The 20,724-nt window shown below is 39.6% G+C and overlaps 1 protein-coding gene across 3 annotated transcripts in view; it reads left to right on the top strand.

Moving 5' to 3' along the window:
* Nucleotides 1-20,724, top strand: part of CACNA1H (calcium voltage-gated channel subunit alpha1 H) — a 309,639-nt gene that overhangs the window by 147,581 nt on the left and 141,334 nt on the right. For all 3 annotated transcript variants that reach the window (XM_072417469.1, XM_072417470.1, XM_072417467.1), the window contains exon 3: nucleotides 13,297-13,408. In XM_072417469.1, coding sequence (XP_072273570.1) covers nucleotides 13,297-13,408 — 112 coding nt within the window. The remainder of the gene's footprint in view (nucleotides 1-13,296; nucleotides 13,409-20,724) is intronic.

Genomic DNA, 20,724 nt, shown 5'->3' with positions numbered 1-20,724 from the left:
AGAGAAGAGGCATCTGTGATGTATTAGGGATTGAGTCACAGAAGGCCCTTTCTCTGTGGAACTGTCTGGAATCGATCTGCTTTCCGAATACACAGAAAAGTGAAACAACAGCTGGTGCTAAATCCACCTTAGTGTTATAGCAGCAAAACATTCTGGCAGATAAACTTGTAACTTTTAATTGAGTTTTTATGCCAAGATGAAAACTATCATATTTCTATATCGTTATATATTGGGGCCACATATTGTGGCCCAAAATGTCAGGCAGACAAATTACTTTTTGATCATTGTTCCCTGGGACCTACAAGTGCCACTGATTTGTGTTTCTGAGGGAAAGTGCACCTTTGCATTTCACTCTTATGTATTGATGAGCCATTGTTCTGGTACCCTAGGTGTACATGAGCCATAGGTGTACATGAGGTCTAAGTGACAGCGTACCACTGCTCTGGACCCTAGTTTCAATGAACTTTTGTTCTGGTACCCCAAGTGTCTATGTGCCATTGCTCCATGACTTTAAGTGACAGTGTACTATTAGTCTGGACCCCAAGTGTCAATGAGCCTTTGTTCTGGTACCCCAGGTGTCAGTGTGCCATTGGTCCATGACTCTAGATGTCAGGGTACTATTGCTCTGAACTCAGAATTTCAATGAGCCTTTGTTCTGGTACCCAAAGTATCTGCTTGCTATTGAACTAGGACTCTAAAAGACGCTACCATTGCATTGGATCCTAAGTGTCAATGGCCATTGATCTGTTATCCCAAATGAACAGGGCACCATTGCTCTGGGTTCCAGGTGTCATGGAGCCATTTTTCTGTCAACCACTAATCTGTTCTGGTGTTCATGTGCCATTGGTCTTTGACAATGTACCATTGCCCTGGACCCCAAGCATTCATGAGCCTTTGTTCTGGTACCCCAAGTGACAATGTATCATTGCCAAGGGCCCCAAGTGTCATAGAGCCATTATTCTGGTAACAGTGTTCATGTGCCATTGGTCTTTAACTCTATACATTGTACCATAGCTCTGGACTCCAAGTGTCATTGAGTCATTGTTCTGTTACCCCAAGTGTTGGTGTGCCATGTGCTCTGTGACTCTGTGAATGTAAACCATTGCTTCGAACTCCAATTATCAATGAGCTATTATTCTAGTACCCCGGGTGTCAATGTGCCATTGGTCTGTGATTCAAAGACAGTGCTCCATTGCTCTGGATATCTAGTATCAATTAGCCATTGTTCTTGAGGCCATCATTTTCTATTTGTCACGTGTCTGTGTCAGTGTGTCAATATTTTTAGATCTTAAGTGACAATGTGTGTTCCTGGACCTCAGATGTCAGTGTGTCATTATTCTGAGATCCTAAATGTCAGTGTGCTATTGTTCTGGAACCCAACGTGTTGATCTGCCATTGTTCTTGAACCCCTGTTGTCCATATGTCATTATTCTGGGGCCCTAAATGCCAGTGTGCTATTGTTCTGGACCCCGGTGTCAATGTGATATTGTCCTGGGGTACAGTATTATTCAAGCCAATTATTTGCATATCTTAGAACAAACATTACTTCCAAAGCATAGATGCTGAAGGGACATGATAAGACACATGCTCATGAGGAGTTAAGTTGGAAGGGGTATTACTTTTTTTGGCAAAATCACCTAATGTACTCCTGTAACAATAAAAGTTAATCCCTTTTGAACTAGTCGGTTACTGCGAATCCATGCCAGGTCTTACTCAGAAATGGAAGCTGCTTTTTTTCATCAAGATCTTTCAAGTCAGCCAACATATTTATGACCACATTGCAGATCAAACCACACTCCCAAACAAACATTGGGGTCTGTTTAATTTGCAGTTGACTTGCTTTTATATATTTTGGGGGCTTGCCATTGGAAGATCCACTCTTTTCACTTTGCAGGATCTGGCCAAATGAGCATTGAAAATGACCAGATTGGGTGGCCAGCTTGGGTCTGTGGACACGAATATGGTTGGTCATGCAGGGTGGAAACCTAAACTGACTGTAATGTGCAATATATTCAGTGGATTCGTCTGCCCATGCCTCGTTCTTCCTGAATGCTCAGCCAAACCAAGCATACAAGCTTATGGAGCCTTCTTAAGAACCTCTGGGTGGTAAAATTGTATCTTCAGGTCCAACACCCTCTGTAGACTTGCTTCAGCTATGAGATACCCTAACATGGTTTATCCATGTGGCCACTTTAAATGACACAACTGCTCTCAAATGATTTTTTTCTTCTCCTAACTAGGGTAGCCATGAACTATAATTAAAGGGTCAATCAAATTAAACGGCATCAATAATGTGCAAAGTGTTAACCTATTGTGACCAATTTAAAGTCTTCTCCTAATTTAGCGGACAACCGTATGCTGTATTTTTATTGGTTGCTGTGATTATGGACATCTTTATCGAATGAGCTTCAATGTTCCCATGGTGGATTTAAACTCGGGTTTATTCTTGCAGCTGCTGATGTAATTCATGGAAAATGAAGCTGTTTAGTTACCTTCGTTAGGTGATAATGAATTTTCTGTCTTCAGAGGAAAATGAACTGGAACAGATTTTTGTTTTTCAGTGTTTTTTTTTTCATTCACACATTATTCGTTAGTTATCTTCAGTGTATTATACTCGCACTTGTGTTAATTGCTTTTTTTTATTTTTTTTATTGCCTGTTCATTCAGATTGGAAAACTTTTCACAAAGTTAAATCAGATTCAGTATTGGATCACTTCCTCCTCAATGTTAAAGGGACTTTCGCAAAGTGAAATGTCTGTGTGACTTTATAGGCCACTATATCCACAGCTCACAGTAGATTAGTATGGTGGTCAGTTGGAAGAATGCCTCTTACATTACTGGGTAATGGGAAGAATATCACCTTTACAGATAGCCAAAAAGGTCATTGGGGTCACCTAATTTTACCCGAGGGGCACAAACTACTCATTGCTCAAGGAACCTCTAGCAACTTCTAGAGGAACCCTGGTTCAAAAACACTGATCTAAATCATGCTAGGGCAGACTTTGTAAACCTTTTTACCCCTGAGGATCACTTAAATTCATTTCAGACGTTGGGGACTTTAATCCAATAATGGAAAAAATGCTATTTGCATTGAATGCCCACCTTACAGTAGTGCAGGCACCATCTTAAAGGATGTCAATAAGCCACAGCTCAATTAGCTCCTGACAACTTCTGGAGGAACCCCAGGACCCCACAGAGTTAATGTGGACAGCAACTTTGGGTCTCAACTCTGGGAGAGGTTCTTTCATTACATTTGCTTGTGTCTAGGCAGTATGATGCTAAATTCCCAGGTGGCAGGTCCATGACAAGGAAATCGGTTTATGATGCTGGTTGTGAATTAGCCTAAAAGACTGAAAACATCTAGTGGAGGAAATGAGTTACTACAGGAGAGAGGTACAAACTGAAGGTGAGTATTGCAGCAAAAGCTACAGGTCTGTTTAAAATATTATTAAATACAATGATACTTGATATGACCAAAAGCCAGCTCACTCACATAAGAAGGAACTTACCTTCCTGCTGCCAGTGCCACCAGACCTCCAAAGGCAATCCCATGTTGAAGTCTGCTGAACACTTCCAGGATGGTCGATCTTCTTGGTCCCTGCAGCTCTCACTGGTTCCTCCCATTGACCTATAGTTATGTAGAGGTGGGTGGGAAAAACCAGCAGTGGGGGGGGGGGGCAGACAGATGATTGACACTGCCAGTGGAAGAGCTCCCATGAATATAGCAACATTCTGGGATGCAGACATTCGGAACGGTAAATACTTAGTACTTCTTTTTTTTACTTTTTGTATCAATCCATTTAATAGTCTTTTGAGAAGACTAATAGTATGAATGTTCTTTATTTCCTCTTAGCTTTTAGCAAATTATTCACCCTAAATCACATTCAACAGAGCACAGCCGCGTGGTACCAAGTCTGATGAAGATGGGTTATTAATGCAGAATAGGTCGTTAAAAGGCCCATCCATATTTATGTAACCTGTTTACGGCGCTGTTGTTTTCAAGCTTTCACAAAAACAACACTGGACCCGTCATCCTATGCGCATGGTATTACTGTGTACTTCATTTTAACAATAAAGTTTAATTAACAGTAATTAAGTTGATGAGCTGTGGCAATGGTGATAATTCGAATAAATGCATTATTGGCATTTCAGATGGGGAAAAAAAACGTTTTATTTTCACAAAGCGGAAAACCAAGAAGGTTTGTATTTCGAAGCACGCAATTTTATTTTTAATTGAGAATTGACTTGAATGGGATTGAGTTGTATGCGTGCAGATGCTGTCTGTGCTTTGGAGTTGGGAACAGGTTCTAATGTTTCATTAAATCACACAGCTTGCAGATATTAAAATAAAAAAAACGAGAACAAATCAATGGACCTACAATTTAATAATCTACCCATCCTGATTTTTTTGCAACTGCTTGTTCAAAAAAACAAAAACAATGAGTCAGAAGCTGGTTGTATACCTATTATAAATGTATCCTTCTCCAGGGCTTAGCCATTGCCAGTTACCGGATACCAAGGCATTGGTCACATGATCTCAGCCAAAAGGAAGGTGTGGTGGGAAAGCAAACCTGCTATGCGAGTAGCCCCAATACCCATCAAATGTAAAGTTTGCCACCAAATACCAAGGCATCAGTCATATGATCGCAGCCAAAGAGAAGGTGTAGTGTTCCAGAAGACCGGCCAACTGAGTAGCCCCAATATCCATCCAATGCAAGCCATGCCACCAAATACCAAGGCATTGGCTACATGATCTCAGCCCAAAGAAAAAAGAAGTGTTTCAGCAGACCGACCAACCGAGTAACCCCTAAACCCATCCAATGCAAGTTGCCCCACCATATACCAAGGCATTGGTCACATGATCTCAGCCCAAGGAAAGCTGTAGTATTCAGCAGACCGGCCAACTGAGTAACCCCAATACCCATCCAATGCAAATCATGCTGCAATCATCCTTCAGTTGAGGTCATACTTTGTCAAAGAATTGACCCTAAAACTGCCTTTATTTGAGGATAGGTAGGTTATTAAACCCAAAGGACTCAAGGTATAAACTTTGTTTGATTCAAAATCTGATCTATATATAAGTCTATGCTTCTGAAGTTAAAAAATCTGGAAACAAAGCTTCTGATATTTCGGTGGCTACATCACCTAAAAGGTCTACCTAAATGTTAATTATCTTGTTCTAAGAACTTAATACTACATTGTACAAGTGAAAGTTAAGTAGAGTGTTTCCTAGTATAAAACGAATAGGAAATTAAGCATGGGCAGGGAAATATTAGGGCATGGGTGGGCTTTAGAGTTTGTTTCAAGCGGCTACACCCTCCCTGTTCTTTTACCAAAGTTCTTTTAAAAGCTTGTTAATTGTAAACCTGGCTTTATATATTTTCTTGTGGTGTGTGTGGCCAGACCAGAAAAGATAGACTATCATGGGAGAACATGGGTGATACAACAAACCTGGAATAGATCTCGTTCAGGACTAAAAAGATTTTTCCAACTAATAACAATAATTTGAAAGAAATTCATTCCAGATTTGTTGTATCACGCAGGTTCTGCCATGATAGTCTATCCTATCCAGTCTTGGAGAGCTTTAAAAACCAGACCCATTGTTTAAGGGACATACATATGTATATTCTGCATAATTTCAGGATTTCCCAGTGTTGAATAGGGCAATGTATGTATACGTGGTGGAGATAATATAGCAAGGCTTCTGCTAATATCATCCAGGCCTTCCCAGAGCAGGAAAGCCTGATCACAGCAACCAAAGTTTAATTGCTGCCTTCCAGTTACCACGGCAACCCAAACCTGCAAAGGACATAAAGCCACAAAGACAGTAAACAGATGGAAGACGATAAAACGGCAGATGATCAATTCCCTAACATTACCTACAGATGTGGATGTGTGCAGAGCCAGCAAAAAAAAAAAAAAAATCTGGAGATATGACTTTTGTGTGTCAGAGGCAATTATTGCCCCAAACACACAACAGTTGCTCTTGTCCACACTCATTATCAGAGACTTGTAAAAGTTACTGACAACATGTACACCACAGCTCTGAAGGTACAGAGACCCGGCTGTTATCAAAACTTGCAGGATCTATGTGTCTAATATCAGGTTCCTATTTTTTATAAAACTCCCTATCTGCAGTTTAGTTAGTCTGTATCTGATTTACTAAAGATCTCCAAGGCTGGAGAACCTGGGTGATACAGCAAACCTGCAATGGATCTGGTCCAGGAATGAAAACATTTACCAAATAAAAGCAAATGTTTTAAAAAAATTAATTCTAGGTTTGCTGGATAACCCAGGTTCTCACATGATAGTTTATCTTCTCCAGTCTTGGAGAGCTATAAGAAATCGGGTCCTATTGGTGGACCTATCCATGGTGCACATTGGTACATGTATGACGTACACGTATACCCCTTGGAATTGTCCTACCCTGATTGTACCTGGCAGCTGTGCACATTGAAGCAAAGTGGTCACATTAGATACAAATGTTTGTGTGGGGTTCAGGTTTTGTACCCATGTGCTGCAAGACATAACCAGTCCTAGGGGGCAGAAAGGGGGCAGATGTTTCTGAGGAGACGTTACATCCTTTTTTCCACCCTTTCCTATTTTCTTCTTTCCTCCTCTTCTATCTACATCCATTCCTTCTTCCATACTTTCCTTTCCTTTTCTCATCCTTTCATTTATCCCTTTGCCCTTTTCTTTTCCCTTTTCCATCCTTCCTTCTTTGTTTTTTTCCTATTTATTCCTTCTTTCCTTCAATTTAATATTCTTTCCTTCTCTTCCTTTTTTCTTTCTTTCCACCCTCTTTCCTTTAATTTTTTTGCTCCCCTTCCGTTCTTTTTTCCTTTTCCTACATTATATTTTCTTTTCTCATCTTTTTGTTACTCTCCTCTCCTCTTCTCTCTTTTTCCTACCCTTCTACTTTCTCCTCTTTCTTTCTTCTTTTTTCTTGTTCTCTCCTACCCTTCTTCCTTCTTTCTTTTCTCCCTTTTGTTTTTTCTCCCTACCCTTTTACTTTCTTTCTTCTTTCTACCCCTTTTCTTCCTACTTTACTTTGTTCTTCAGCTTCTTCCTTTCTTTTCTTCTTCCTCCTTCCTACCCTTCTTTCCTCTCTCTCTTCCTTTTTATTTTTTCTTGTTCTCTCCTACCCTTCTTCTTTCATTCTTCTCCTTTCTTATATATTCTTCCTCATACCTTATTCTTCACCCCTCCCCTTATTTACTTTCCTTTAGTCATTCCTTCCTTTTCCCTATTTTTTCCTTCCTTCCTTTCATTATTGCGCTCCTATTCTCTTTCCATTCTTTTTTCCTTTTCCTATGTTATATATTGTTTTCTCATCTTTTTTTTTCTCTTCTATCTTTATTTTCTTCTTCCTACCTTTCTACTTTCTCCTCCTCTTCCTTTCTTTTCCTCTTCCCACCCTTCTACGTTCTCTTCCTTCCTTTCCGTTTTATCTTCCTACCCTTCTTATTTCTCTTCTTCCTTTCTTCTTCCTACCCTTCTACTTTCTCCTCTTCTTTTCTTTTCTTTTTCCTACCCTTCTTCTTTTTTCTTTTTTTTTTTCTTCTACCCCTCTACTTTCTTTTTTTTCTTTCTTTCTACCCCTTTTCTTCCTACCTTTCTTATTTTTTCTTGATTTCTCCCATCCTTCTTTCTTCTTTTTCTTCTTCGTTTCTTTTCCTTTCTCATATATTCTTCCTCATATTTTTTCTCATTCCTTCTTCTTCACCCCTCCCCTTATTTACTTTTCTTTAGTCATTCCTTCTCTTTCCCTTCTTTTTCCCTTGCTTCCTTCTTTTTTTCCTTCCTTCCATTCCAGGCCATGTCAACTCATATTAAGTATGGGATAAAGAGAATGCAAAAAATGGGGAGACAGTGTTCACTTTCTTAAGGCTGCATATATGATAAACCTGTTAAGATTCGGGGAACCAGTCACATGATGAGGATATAGGGAAGATGACATAGCTGGGCTGGATTAGGAATATTAAGCCCAGGATTGTCACCTTTGCTGCATGGTGAATATTTGCTGCTTCGGGGTCTAAAACATTCACTTTTTAATATTGGGGCCACCAGGTTCCTGTCTGTTCCTCCAGAACCCCAGCACTGGACCTCATAATTCAACAAACGGAGCTACACTCTAACTGCTTCCTTCCTCTGCTTTTCTATAATTGAGTCAGCAGATGGGAAGCGCATGTGGATAAATGATGACAATGAGAGATTTTACATCAAACAGACGCAGGCCTCCATCCAGCTAATAATTGTGTCCATATTATTAGAAGACACGCTCTGTGCTGAATTTCACAAACTACACAGGCTTGACCATTACATCTGCATTATACCATCAGCTCCAACCGCTGAGGATTCATTATTTTAGCTTTGTTCATTTGAGATGAGAAAGTTTTCCCCAAAAATGTTCCATAAAAAAAAAATATTGGGCAATCAGGGGTAATCCATTGTTGTCACCATCAGGGACCCATGCAGAGAAATGCTGCGAATGCTGAAGTGCATGTAGACAAGGAGCAAAAATGTTGCCAAAGATGCAACAAAGAAAGTAAAAAGGTGAAAATGTCAATTTGCTTGTGATATACAGTGCGTTTCCTGAAGCCTTAAGCTAAAGATATTTTAAAGAGTGATAACCTTTACAATAATCTTTATGAATCGACTTTCACATTGAGAACACCGGAACAAAAATGTGCATAGAGTAAATTCAGCTGAACTGAGCAATAATGTTTTTAGAGAACTGAAAAAAAGTAGATAGGGTGCAAAAAACGGGAAAATAAAATTCTGCATATATTGTGCTTTTGTGAGCCAAGCCAATTGACTTATAACAATAGAATAAAATAAGGGTTCAAGTCAGTTTTATTTCGTTTCCCAGGTCATTTTATTTTCTTTCCACATTGCTTCTGGCCAGAGCTGACATTTCAAAAGTACCCTATGTTTAAATGTTTTTTTTTTGGCTGGGGTACCATTAAAAAGCACCTGAACTTACCTTTGCTCTCACAGGATTCGTAGTATCCAACAGGTCCCCTAGAGGTTCTTCCCTTTGCCCCTTTGGGTTGCAGTTGCAGGCTCTGACATCATCATGTACACTGCAGGACCAGTAGTCCTGCCTTATAAATGAGGGCACTGATGGCCCATTTGCAAACCCAGAGGATCAGCTGCTGTGGAAGCCAGAAATAAAGAACCTAAAATCCTTTTTAATGACATCTTAGACAAAAACAAGAACTTGACCCTGCGGAGCCCCACTACTAGGGTGGCTTTAAATTTGATTTAGGTCCAGCTAGAACTTCATTTTATAGATTTGGATAGATTGGTAAAAGATTTTTTACCATCTCAATGGTAATGGTGTCATCAGACAGGTAGTAAAGAAAGATCTACAATAAAACAAAAAGTAGGGGATTCCCTGTCACCTTTTTACGGGTTAAGGCATGAGTGTAAGGCCCAGGCCAATACCACCAATCCCCCAATCTATCGCCACAGTCTTCGCCTATAGCAGCCCCCGCTCAGCCTCGGGAGACTGGTTGCGTCTCCCTGCACTCGGTTGCCCCCTTTAGGACTTGATGTGCAAGGGATGGTGTCTGGAGATAGGCCGGCAGCCGACCCGGAGCCCACTAATACAGAGTGCAGAGCCCACTAATACAGAATACAGAATGTCAGGAAATCCAAAAACAAGCCGAGGTCAAAACACAGGAAATCAGTCCATCCAGCGAAGTACAATGGGCAAAGGCACTAACAGAGTCGGGGTCACAAGCAGAGGTTGGTCCAGGCAGAGTTCAAATGGATAGTCAGGAACAGGCACGGGTCAGGAACAGAATACTCAAAAATAACTTCAACACAGGTAAGCCCAGCAGACGCTATAACGGGCACAGAAGACTGGAAGCATAGGGGCTATAAAGCCCCAGCAGCCAATGACAATGCAGGACTGAGTCGGGAGCTGATCAGCCTCTAGAATCCCCTTCAGCTGTGCACAGCCTACCAAGATGCTGGGGATCCCATAAATCCATCAGGCTGCACGGCTAAAGGGAAGCAGGAGCTGCTGCTATCCTAGTTCTCCTGGCTGTTGCAAATGACATCTCTAGATAGAACAAACAGTGTTTTATATTGCAATGGCACACAGCACAGAGTTGTCTACCAGATGAGCATTTCCTAACAATGGGGTGGTTGAATGTGTAATCCCCTCATAAAGCGAATGGTTACCCTTGGGCAGCTCTTCTACCAATAGTAACTTAGGGGTTGCTTGTATTTCTCAAAAAAGAATAAAATATTGCTATTTATTCTCCTTTATGAACCTCAGGCTATACACAAACTGCATACCATCCCATTTATGAAAAAAAGTTATAAAAAAAGGTGGGAAGATCTGTGATTGGAGAAGAGCTGCTCATGTGACATGAATGCAAAGAATAAAATCTGATTGGTGTTCTAATTCTTCCTTATTCTTCCAAAGCAAATACACCACCTCCAAAGACTGTTTAGCTGTAACATATTAATTAACATTGATACACTTTAATCATCTCGATAAGATCATTAAAATGTTTTTTAAATCATTTAAACTTGGTAAACATTCAGTTATATATCTACCTAATGAAAAGGCATATATATGATGAGATGATAGGTCCTCTCTACATAAAATAAGGCTCAGCGGGGAACGGTATCTTACATAGAGGGATCACAGCGCTGTCTCTTATAGCGAGCCTTTACAGTTTCCTTTTATCTTCCACAAAGCAGAATTGCTTTAATACACTCATTTACAAAGTAGGTCAATAAGGGTGTTAAGGATTTACTGCTAATGGCTGGATACGGATAATAAACACAACTAACAAGGGCCTGAATCTAAGCAGTCATCTAAATAAAAGAATAGCAATGTGGTGGAAACTGCGCAAACACGAGTATGCTTTGTATCTGCTGTATACCTGGTCAGGTGGAGTCTGTATAGAAGGGTATCTAGGCAGCTGCATAGGGGAGATCTCTGATCTTATTTAATTCTGATAGTTAAGCCTTGTGAAGACAATCAATAGATGATGCCAGCCTTTGTTGTGTAAGGTTATGCTTGGTGCCTGCATCCCCTGCATCTGGTTAATATGGCCATTGGTGTACCCTTTGCTCAGAGAAATCTCAAAGAGGAGCTTGGAACAATGGTAATCTCTGATACAATATTGCTTATAATGGTGCTTGTGGGCAGTATATTTAAAAGGAATAATAGCCCTGGATAGGTTGGTTTTACCCAACAAGGTTTATCCTGATTAGGGTACACAAAGTAAAAATCCAGGGAAAAAAACAGGCCACTCCAAAGAACTTGATTGTCCATAAAGAATTTGTATGACAAAAATTGATGTAAAAAAATTTATAAAAATATCCAACACGTTTCAGGGGACCAATCCCGCTTATTCAGGGCTTAGCTGTTTATTGGAATCGACTAAAAATAGCTAAATCAGCTGATTACGTTGCTGTTTAATTATTGTGAATGACTAATATTCTAAATGGAAATGGCCGCTTGTTTGAACATTTAGGCCCTGATGAAGGGGTGGGGGGTGTTGAGTATTGTATTTCATTATTTACATGTTTCTATGAACTCTTTTTGAGCTCTTGTTCTTGATGCATTGCCTCTTTGCTGTATTGGTTTCTTGTGCAGAGATCCAACTTTGCTTCCTGTCCTGGTAACAAATGGAATTAATCGGGAATCAGGTTCTGGTAACATTTTAGGGAGATTCCTTTTTACCTCCTGACTTGTCTCTGCTGAAAGAAGGGAAGGAAAATCTTCCCACATAACCAAGATTTTAGGAGACTATAATGCTAACATGAGGAAAACATACAAACTCCATGCAGATAGCACCTTGAACAACCTGGGACCTCAAAAATTCAGAATAACAAGTCAGTGTATGTCTCTGCTGTAAATCTAATGCAGATGAATTTTTCATGTAGAAAAGACGATAAGTCACCTGAATCATCCTGTTGTATTGCGCTGAAGTGTAATAATCAGACAGTCCCTGAGCAGTCACACTGTAGGTGCACCAGGGATGGAGAGAAGACAGCTTGTGTCTGGCTACATGAGCACAGTGTGATGCTACAGATAGAAGACCTGATTTGTAACCTCTAGTTTGATTCACCCTGCAAGAGATGATTCACTAAGCTTAGTGAATGTGTTGAAAATCCCCTTTGCAAAGAATATCCTATCACATACAAGGAAATCTAAAAAAATGGATTTTCCATGCTTATGATTGGATGCTTGAAGTCGGTAGAGCTTCATCTCCTTCACTAAGCTAAGTGAAACATCCCTTGTAAGGTGATTATTCTGTAATATTAGAATTGTTTCCTAAAAATCCTTTAAAAAAGAATATCCAAAGCCATTTTTTTTAATATAATGTATGGAAGAGTAAACAACTGGCAGGTTTCACCATGTTTCGCATTTGATAGATTTCCCTTCATTTCCTGTCCTGTAGATGCACTAGAAAGGATGAGAAATTCACTTAGTTGTCTCTGGAACAAGGTTTTGTCTTTACCCTTAAGCAGCCAACAACCAAGCATCAATGATGTTACATTGGACGGATGAGAGTGACTAGCATGTTCTCCATATATGGAGTTATCAGGGATTTTAGAAAGGAGCTCCTCATGGGCGGAGCATTGCCATTGGAATGAACCAGAGAGCCCTGCAATTGTTGGTGGATCTAATGGTATGAATGTGTATGATCAGCCCAGGGCACAATTGGACAACAAGATTCATTCTTCTTGCCTCAGACCTCGTTGTAGATCCAAGTCTCCAATGTTCCATAGACCTAGCTGTGATTAGACCTTTATCCCAGTCCTCCTCCATGGAAAAGCCTGATCTCCCCTGTGTCCGCAGATCTTTCCATCTGTATTTTTCCATTTGAGAGGATACAAATGATATGTTCCAGCATGCCTGCTACATAATAATAATGAGAGAGCCAATTACCAGACATCTGCTCCTTCGTAATGAAAATGTGGGAATTGGTGAGAGGATACCGATGGGGCCATTATATACATTTATCACTTTATTTGTACTGATCTGTCTGAGCTTACACCCCACCAACATGCAGGAATATAGAGATAGTATTTCATTTTTGTTTCATGTGTACAATGTATCTTTTTTTATTATTACCAGGATTAAATGACTAAAAAGGGGACTTTGATGGTTAGCCTTCCATGAGGGGGCAATAATCACAAGCCATGACCCACCTGATCAATATGTGGTGCCATGTTGGTAGTGATGTGATTCATGTATACTCTGTATGTCTGTTTCTGCTCAATGTACAAAACTACTTTCCTTAACTCCATGCCCTCCACGTGGTTCGAGCACATCAGCATGCTGGTCATATTGCTGAACTGCGTCACCCTCGGGATGTTCCAGCCCTGTGAAGATGTGGAATGTTTGTCGGAAAGATGCACCATCCTGGAGGTAAGAGGACCTGTCATTTATCATTGTATTGATATTGCAACTGCAGTCATAATGGTTTCAGTTACCAGTCTAAAGATATGTGATCCTTCACTGTTCCTCTTTCCATTACACCTCTTTGTATATTTTCTGACCACATTTGATTTTCTTATTATAAGTGAAGCTTTGTAGCAAAACAAATCTGAATATATACATTTCTGATGTCCCAATTTACAAAACAATTATTTTCAAAATCATACTACCTTTTATTATTAAAAAAGATCCCTTATGTTCCAAAAGTGACTTTGTCTAGGCTGAGATCGTGCCATCAGCCTGCTGCAAGCAGAACGAGGCATTTTCTTTGTCTCCTCTCATCGATCAATCGGACTGCTACATTGTATCATTTTAGCAAGATGAGAGTCTGATCTGTGTGCAATGTTTGTGAATACAACCAAGAACTGTGCGTTATTCCAAATCCGAGGATCTGACAAAATGATCTATCCTTTTGAGATATCCTACCCCCAGTTTTAATAAATCATCCTCCTTCTTGCCCCTAATCCTTCCCTGCTTGGTGCATTAAACTTAAATGCCTAGTTTTACCCTTACTGGTGCCTAAATTTAACCCCCCCTCCCCCACCTATTGCCTAACCCTAAGCCCTGCCTAGTCCCTATTCCCCATCTAGTATCTTTTCTTAACTAGAAAGTAACCTACCCAGAATGTAACAACTAGCCCACCAGCTAACTGCTAAACTTTAACCTTCCCAGGAGGAAGGAGTCCAGCGGGTAAGTTACTTCAATGGAACATCTCAGTCCAAGTGATTCTGACGCCTGAACAGACTTGGTGCCATTATTCTAGAGTCAAAGGCATTGTCAGGGGGCTTCTGTGATCACCATAAAGGAATAACAACCACCTAGAAGTGCTAAAACTACACAATAGCATTCCATTTCTGATGTTAAGGCCAAACACCTGGCATTTTTTTAATTGGAAGATCCCATTTTTCTAAACTTGGTAGAGCAAGATGGGGTTAGATCTTCTGGTTGGTTTTCCATACTCTCTGGGACCCCATTGAGGGAAAAAAGAGAACGTTGTTCCAGATCACGCAATAAATATGAGCCAGCTGTGAATGACTGGTGTACGTTGGTAAAATGGCGCAGGAGCAGCACAGCGAGCATGTTCTTTGTCAGTAGATAGGCTGATCACTTTGTCCTATACACCCAGTGATTGATATATCCTTATGGAAGAGACTTACTCCATGCAGACATATAACGGGTGCATTATAGAACTGTACAGCAGAAACATGAATTGGCATGGTGTTAAAATTTAAAAAAAATGCACAAACTCTAATATTTTTTCTCCCTTGTTGTGTTGTCACTGCTGAGTCGCCAAGGTTCATTTTACAGCTGTTTAAACATGCTCAGGTGGCTGCGGAAGGTTCACGCGTCTCTGGCTGCCATCAAAACAAGTGCGCGGAATGTTCCACTCTGGCACAGGTCTTGTGGGAGAGCAGTTTATATTTAAATCCCATACTGAAATAGAACATAGCATTATACATTATTAACAACAAGCCATTCTCCAACAACCAGGCGACCAATCACAGCCCTGGAAGCATGCTGACTTCTGACCCACCAGGGAAAAGAAAAGAGCATTCAAAGCTGAACTCTAAGGAGATAGAAAAGACACAGATAAATCCAGCTCTGTATTAAATAATATAACCTTAAATGTATTTCTTTTAATAAAAGCTCTTAAAATATTGATAGCAAACTCTTGCAGTCCGTCTGCAGAATTCCAGGGGAAGCAGAACAAGGAGCCAATCAATTGTATTTCAGTGCTCATGTGCTATCAAAAAGCATTCTGATAGGAGAAGAGCACTGAGTAACAGAGAGATGAGCTCATCAGTCTGCTGCTCTGCTTTAACTATCCAATCACATCCAGAGGGAGGGACATGTCCTGTAAGTGTTTAGTAACCACAGCAGAGAAAAATTAAGTCCCTCCCCTGCAGAACAAAGCTGTGCTGTTTGTTCGAGCTGTGTAATAAAGAACTGGATGAAAAGAAACATAAATCTGTGGATTTAGCTGTTTGGAGTTCAGCTTTAAAAATACATTACCAATACAGGATCCTAATATGATATAAAGTTTTATAGTGAATTTCTCTTTATTAAGGAAAAGTTCCATACCAATAAAAAATTTTATATTAGAAATTTAGCTTTAATTTATCAGACTACATTTTAGGATGTACAAAATGACACTTAAGGCATGCTAAATTGACATAGTATAACACGGACTGAAAGGCCACTTTAGCATGCCTGAAATGTATAATCATGAAAATGATTAATTCCCATACAGATTTTCCTTTGCTTCCTGTACTGAAAAAATGTCTTTAAAGTAAAGTAAAAAATGCCCTCTTACTTCTCACTATAACAGTGGAAAGAATTCTCCTTTTTTATGTTTAGTTGACAACATTTTCAAGAAATAATGTTGCTTAAACTCTCTACTGGTGACACAGACAGCAATAAAAACCTGGCCGTGGTTCCCAGTCTTAACTAGCCCATCCAAAAAAAAAAACAATTGGCTTTATTAATACTTTAAAGCATGCTAAAATGACATAAAATTAATTAACAGGTTGTTCATGTTAGGCAGTGACCTCCTGTACCCTGCCTTATGACACAAATATTAAAACTATTTATAAACTGTCACTGCGTAAGCTGGAAGAAACTGTTCATAGAATGTATCCTCATGGGTGGAGTGGAGGATCCAGTGGGAGAAAGGGGTGTGGCTTAGTTAAAAAGGGAGGGGCTTTAGTTTATTAGGTTTTAACACTCCTTCCTGGAGGAGTTGTATGGTAGTTCAGGCATAGGTGCCTTTAAAAAAATAAAATAGGTTCCTATATGAATTCCTGACATCAACCAAGCTGTCTTCATCTTTTTCAAGTCTTTAACCACTTCCTCCACTAATAAAAAAAAAGGTGATATAATTTAAACCAGACAAAACATTTTCATTTTTCTAATGTTCCCAAAGCATAGGGTTTCCAGAACAAAATAAATGAAGTGCTGGAATTGCCAAGAGGCAGATACGACAATGTCATCTTGAAAGATACCAAGCCATAGCGCCGTTCTGTGGGGTCACAGAGTTTACTTTTTATGACACCATAAAGTGTCGGCATGAATGATGCCTTTTTGTATGCACAAACCAGATTATTGTAAATAGCAGCGGGATAAAGATGGTCGTCTGGGGACTCATCACCTCTAGCGTAGGCCGCGGTCTCTGTTTACTAGTATGAGTGCTGATAAACAGACAGGACACTCTTAGTGTTTTGTTGGTGGTTGGTACAGCCTAGATGACTCCTTATAAAAGCAAAAAGTTATATCTAAATCCCAACTTTTTTGGTTTTAGATAAAATAGGCAATTGTTAGAGACCCTAATTTTTCTTTTTTTTTTGCCCAATAGTTTTTTTTACCTTGTTTTGAGCAAACAACAGGACATGAAGGAATATGTCTCCATCCCTTTTCCTCCCCCTTTCCTGTGTCAATGTAGCTAGCACGTTCTTAAAATAGAAAAATCTCACTTTACTAGTCTCAAAAATATTGGGGTTACCCCTCATTTTAACAATTCCTTATTCTATTCAAAACAGAAAAAGTTTTGGCTTTACAGTACATTTACTAGAATAGGTGAAAAGTCACACCTGTCCCTGTGACATCATTTTTGATGTATGGCCTCCAGGACCAATGGACCCAGAAAAACAAATGACTAAAAAAATAGAAAAAGTAAGTCCCCTTTCATACTTTCAGTGGAAAACTAAGCAGTTGTCCACTTCTGGGTGCTCCTGGGTCCCTTGAATGGAAGCAGTTGGGACTGTGGCTCAGCCTGCAATGGAACACTGTGGTCAACCATGGATCTGAAATGGCCCAAACCCTTCCACATTATATCCAAAAAAGTTTAGGCTTTGCATAAATAATAATTCTAGGTTGAGCTCATTCGGTAATTTTTGTTTTTATCTTTCATGCACTGAATTTTTTTGATTGTACATGACCCCGAAATTCAACACCTAATGACACATTGGCTTTGCCTAACCCCATCAGTAGCCTTAGCTCTAAAGACCTTCAAATAAATCAATCAGCGTGGACAAAGTACTTTTTCGACAGCAAAATTTCCCTTTTTACGTGGTATGGTAATTAGACTATCAGACTGCTCCGGTTACTCCCACTAAACTGTTCTTTTTCGGAATGTCAGCTTGAAAAAGAGACTGGCTTGGTCACACTCCCAAGGTACATTACACTTCTAATTAAAATCAATGTGTTCCAATCTATTCACGGACATAACTGGGCTAATGTGGATTTCCTCAAAGGGCTTCTCAGTAAACAAAAAAACATATATACATTTGAAACAAAAGGCTGCAAGGACGAAAATAAAATGCGCAAATCTTCCTTCGGGAGCTTAAATCCATAAATCAGTCATTTAATCCATTCCTGGGTCTGCGAAGTTGAATTTGCCAGCTTGTAGCGTATAGTTACGGCTCAACGGGTCACATCCAGAGTCAATTAAGTTGTCGTCGGATCTTTGTTCCCCCCCTTCCGATTGTTAACATGTTTCGTCTCCCAATGCGCTTTGATTTTTTTTCTTTTTGGCTCTCGTCATCTAGCAGGCCCAAGCTAAATATATTTCTTGTCTGAAAACTCACACAAATGACGGAGGACAAAAGGAAGTCAGGCTTTTGGCAGCCAACTCGGCGGTTCAGATCATTCCCGAGCAATGTTTATTGGCAGTAGCTTTTAGGAGAGATTGAAGTTCACGCGAACAGCAGTAATCATGGCCACCATTGTGGTTAAATATTGTTATCACAGCCGAATGTTAATGTTACTCCTTAGATATGGTGCCATGGATTGGAGTCCTACAATATATCACCCGGAGTAAACATGAATAATGGGGGGTGGATCTCAGACATCTTTCATCCTGGGCCAATGCTTTTTGACATATAAAGAAGACCTGTTATTGTGATGGGCCATACGCTGCATCAGAAAGAAAGCTTTGTTTCCATTGGATGCCCAGTTTTGTCCAACTCAACTTCATTTCTCGTAGAACCTGAACTTTCCATTTACCCAGATGACTTGTTTGAAAATCAAAACTTGTTTACATCCAATCAAGGAGCGTTTTTTAGAGCTTGATTTGGTATTTGGATTGTCTGCATTTCACTGCTCCTCACATTTGGATCTTTTCTATTGTTGTGTTTGGGGCGTTGGCATTTCAAACAGTTTTTGTATTCCACACAAGTCTTTGAGAATGCAAAACCCACTTGAAGCAGGTCAAAAGCAGGCCAGAAGAAGGTGAATGGTTGGTCAAAGGCACCCATAAGTTCTGAAGGATCTTAGAAGCGTCTCACAGGCTGACAAATCAAAACTAACAAAATTAAAAAATAGGAATTTGTAAAAGATAATTAAAATTTTATTACCCCTTACCCCCAATGTACACTCATTTGCCAAGCCAAGGATCCTTCAGCATCCAACCCATTTCTCGATTGCCTGGTCCCCACCTGGTAATTGTGGTTCCACCAAGTGGCATCTACCTAACTTTTGTGTGTCCGAAACCCCAACCAGCAGCAGGGAACCAGGAAACCGACACTCCAGGAAGGGTGTCAGAAGCTGAGGATTCTTTGGCCACCATGGGTGCAAATTTAGGCAAAATTAGGTTGCATAAGAGCAATTTTCAGGGAATTGAGCAACAGAATATGTGTTACCCCTGTTCTCCTATCAAATCCCTTTCATTTATTTTTTTTGGGGGGTGACAGCCCCTTTATTCAAAATACTTAAATATCCCAAGGCTAGAACATTTACTGCTGCAATATAGCTGCCACCAAGAAGAGAAGGCGGGGGGGACCTTAATGGGTAGCAAAGGGCGCACACAACCAACATACTTTAACAATCAATAAAAAAAATATATACTATAACGGGATCATTTGTAAGTATTCTAAACAAGTTAGACAGGCTGAAAGAAAAATGAAATTTTAGGATCCCTCTAAACATAAGTTCTGCACTACGGAGACATATTTCCGCTCGGTTAATCTAATTTACCACCCACTATTGTTTTATAACACCAAGGAAGTTAAAATTCCAGGAAGGCTGTGTATGTCATGAGGCTTTCTAGGTAATAAACACCAAATAAAGATTTTGATTGTTTGGGTATAACTGCCAAAACATGGGATTTTATGTGAACTCGCAATGAAATAAAACATAATAATGCACATTGTTCAGATGACTTCTGACATTCTTCTCGTTGGTTGTTTTATGGAAGCAAGATGAATATGATTTCAAAAGGAAAATTAGATGTTTTATGTAATATTGGATATACATAAAAAAAGGGATTTGTGTAAATATTGTAATATGGTTGTGTACATACAATTATGAATGTGATTGCAATTATTTATATAAATGGTGACAGTCATGTTTATGTATCCAAAGGGTCACCTTCTTTTTTGCCTCTTATCTCTCATCAGGCGTTCCTTAAAGATGCAGAGAATTGCTAATGTAATAAAATCAGCACCACTCCTGGCATCAGTTTATGCTTTTGCTGGGTAGCAATATGATTTCTATTAGTGGGGGCCCCGTGACACCCTGCATTCAAAGGTAAAGAATTAAATGATGCCAGAATATTTCATTCCAAAAAAAGGCTGGTGTTGGATCTTGTTTGAGTCTGTAGGGGGCAGTACAGGAGAGGTAGGTATAGCAGTTGGAGCTGCATAAAAATGGGAACAGAGAGGACAAATGGTTTGCAAGAGGTGTGAAAGAGGCCATCTATATAAAATTAGGGTAACCATTTCTGAATTAGGGTACACGCCTTCAATCTGTCTTCCATATTTTAATATCTCTATCCTTTGACAAAAATTCACACCTTTGGCATTGTAATTTGAAGCTGTAACAGCTGTGCAGACTTCCTGACACCAAGAATGGAATAATCTTTGACAATCAACATTTGCAGTGTCATATCCCATCTATAATGCCATTTTAACATCTCTACCCTGGCATTTTGACAACATTCCACCCCTTCAGCCATGCAATTTGAAGTTTTAACACCTGTGCAGACTTCCTGACACCAAGGAGAGAATTTGCTAATTTACCACCTCCTGATCCTGGAAAATCAAGATCTACATTTCCTACACTAACAGAACTGAAGAAACAGCTTGAAAAGCTATGAAAACTCCTAAAATTACAAGAACAAGTCTAGAATAATAATATTATTATTATTATTATTATTATTAATAATAAACAGGATTTATATAGCGCAAACATATTTCGCAGCGCTGTACATTAAATAGGGGTTGCAAATGACAGACGAATGAAGACAGTGACTC

The sequence above is a fragment of the Pyxicephalus adspersus genome, chromosome 7, assembly GCF_032062135.1.
Source record: "Pyxicephalus adspersus chromosome 7, UCB_Pads_2.0, whole genome shotgun sequence".
Taxonomy (NCBI): Eukaryota; Metazoa; Chordata; class Amphibia; order Anura; family Pyxicephalidae; genus Pyxicephalus; species Pyxicephalus adspersus.
This window is presented reverse-complemented; position numbering and strand designations above follow the sequence as displayed.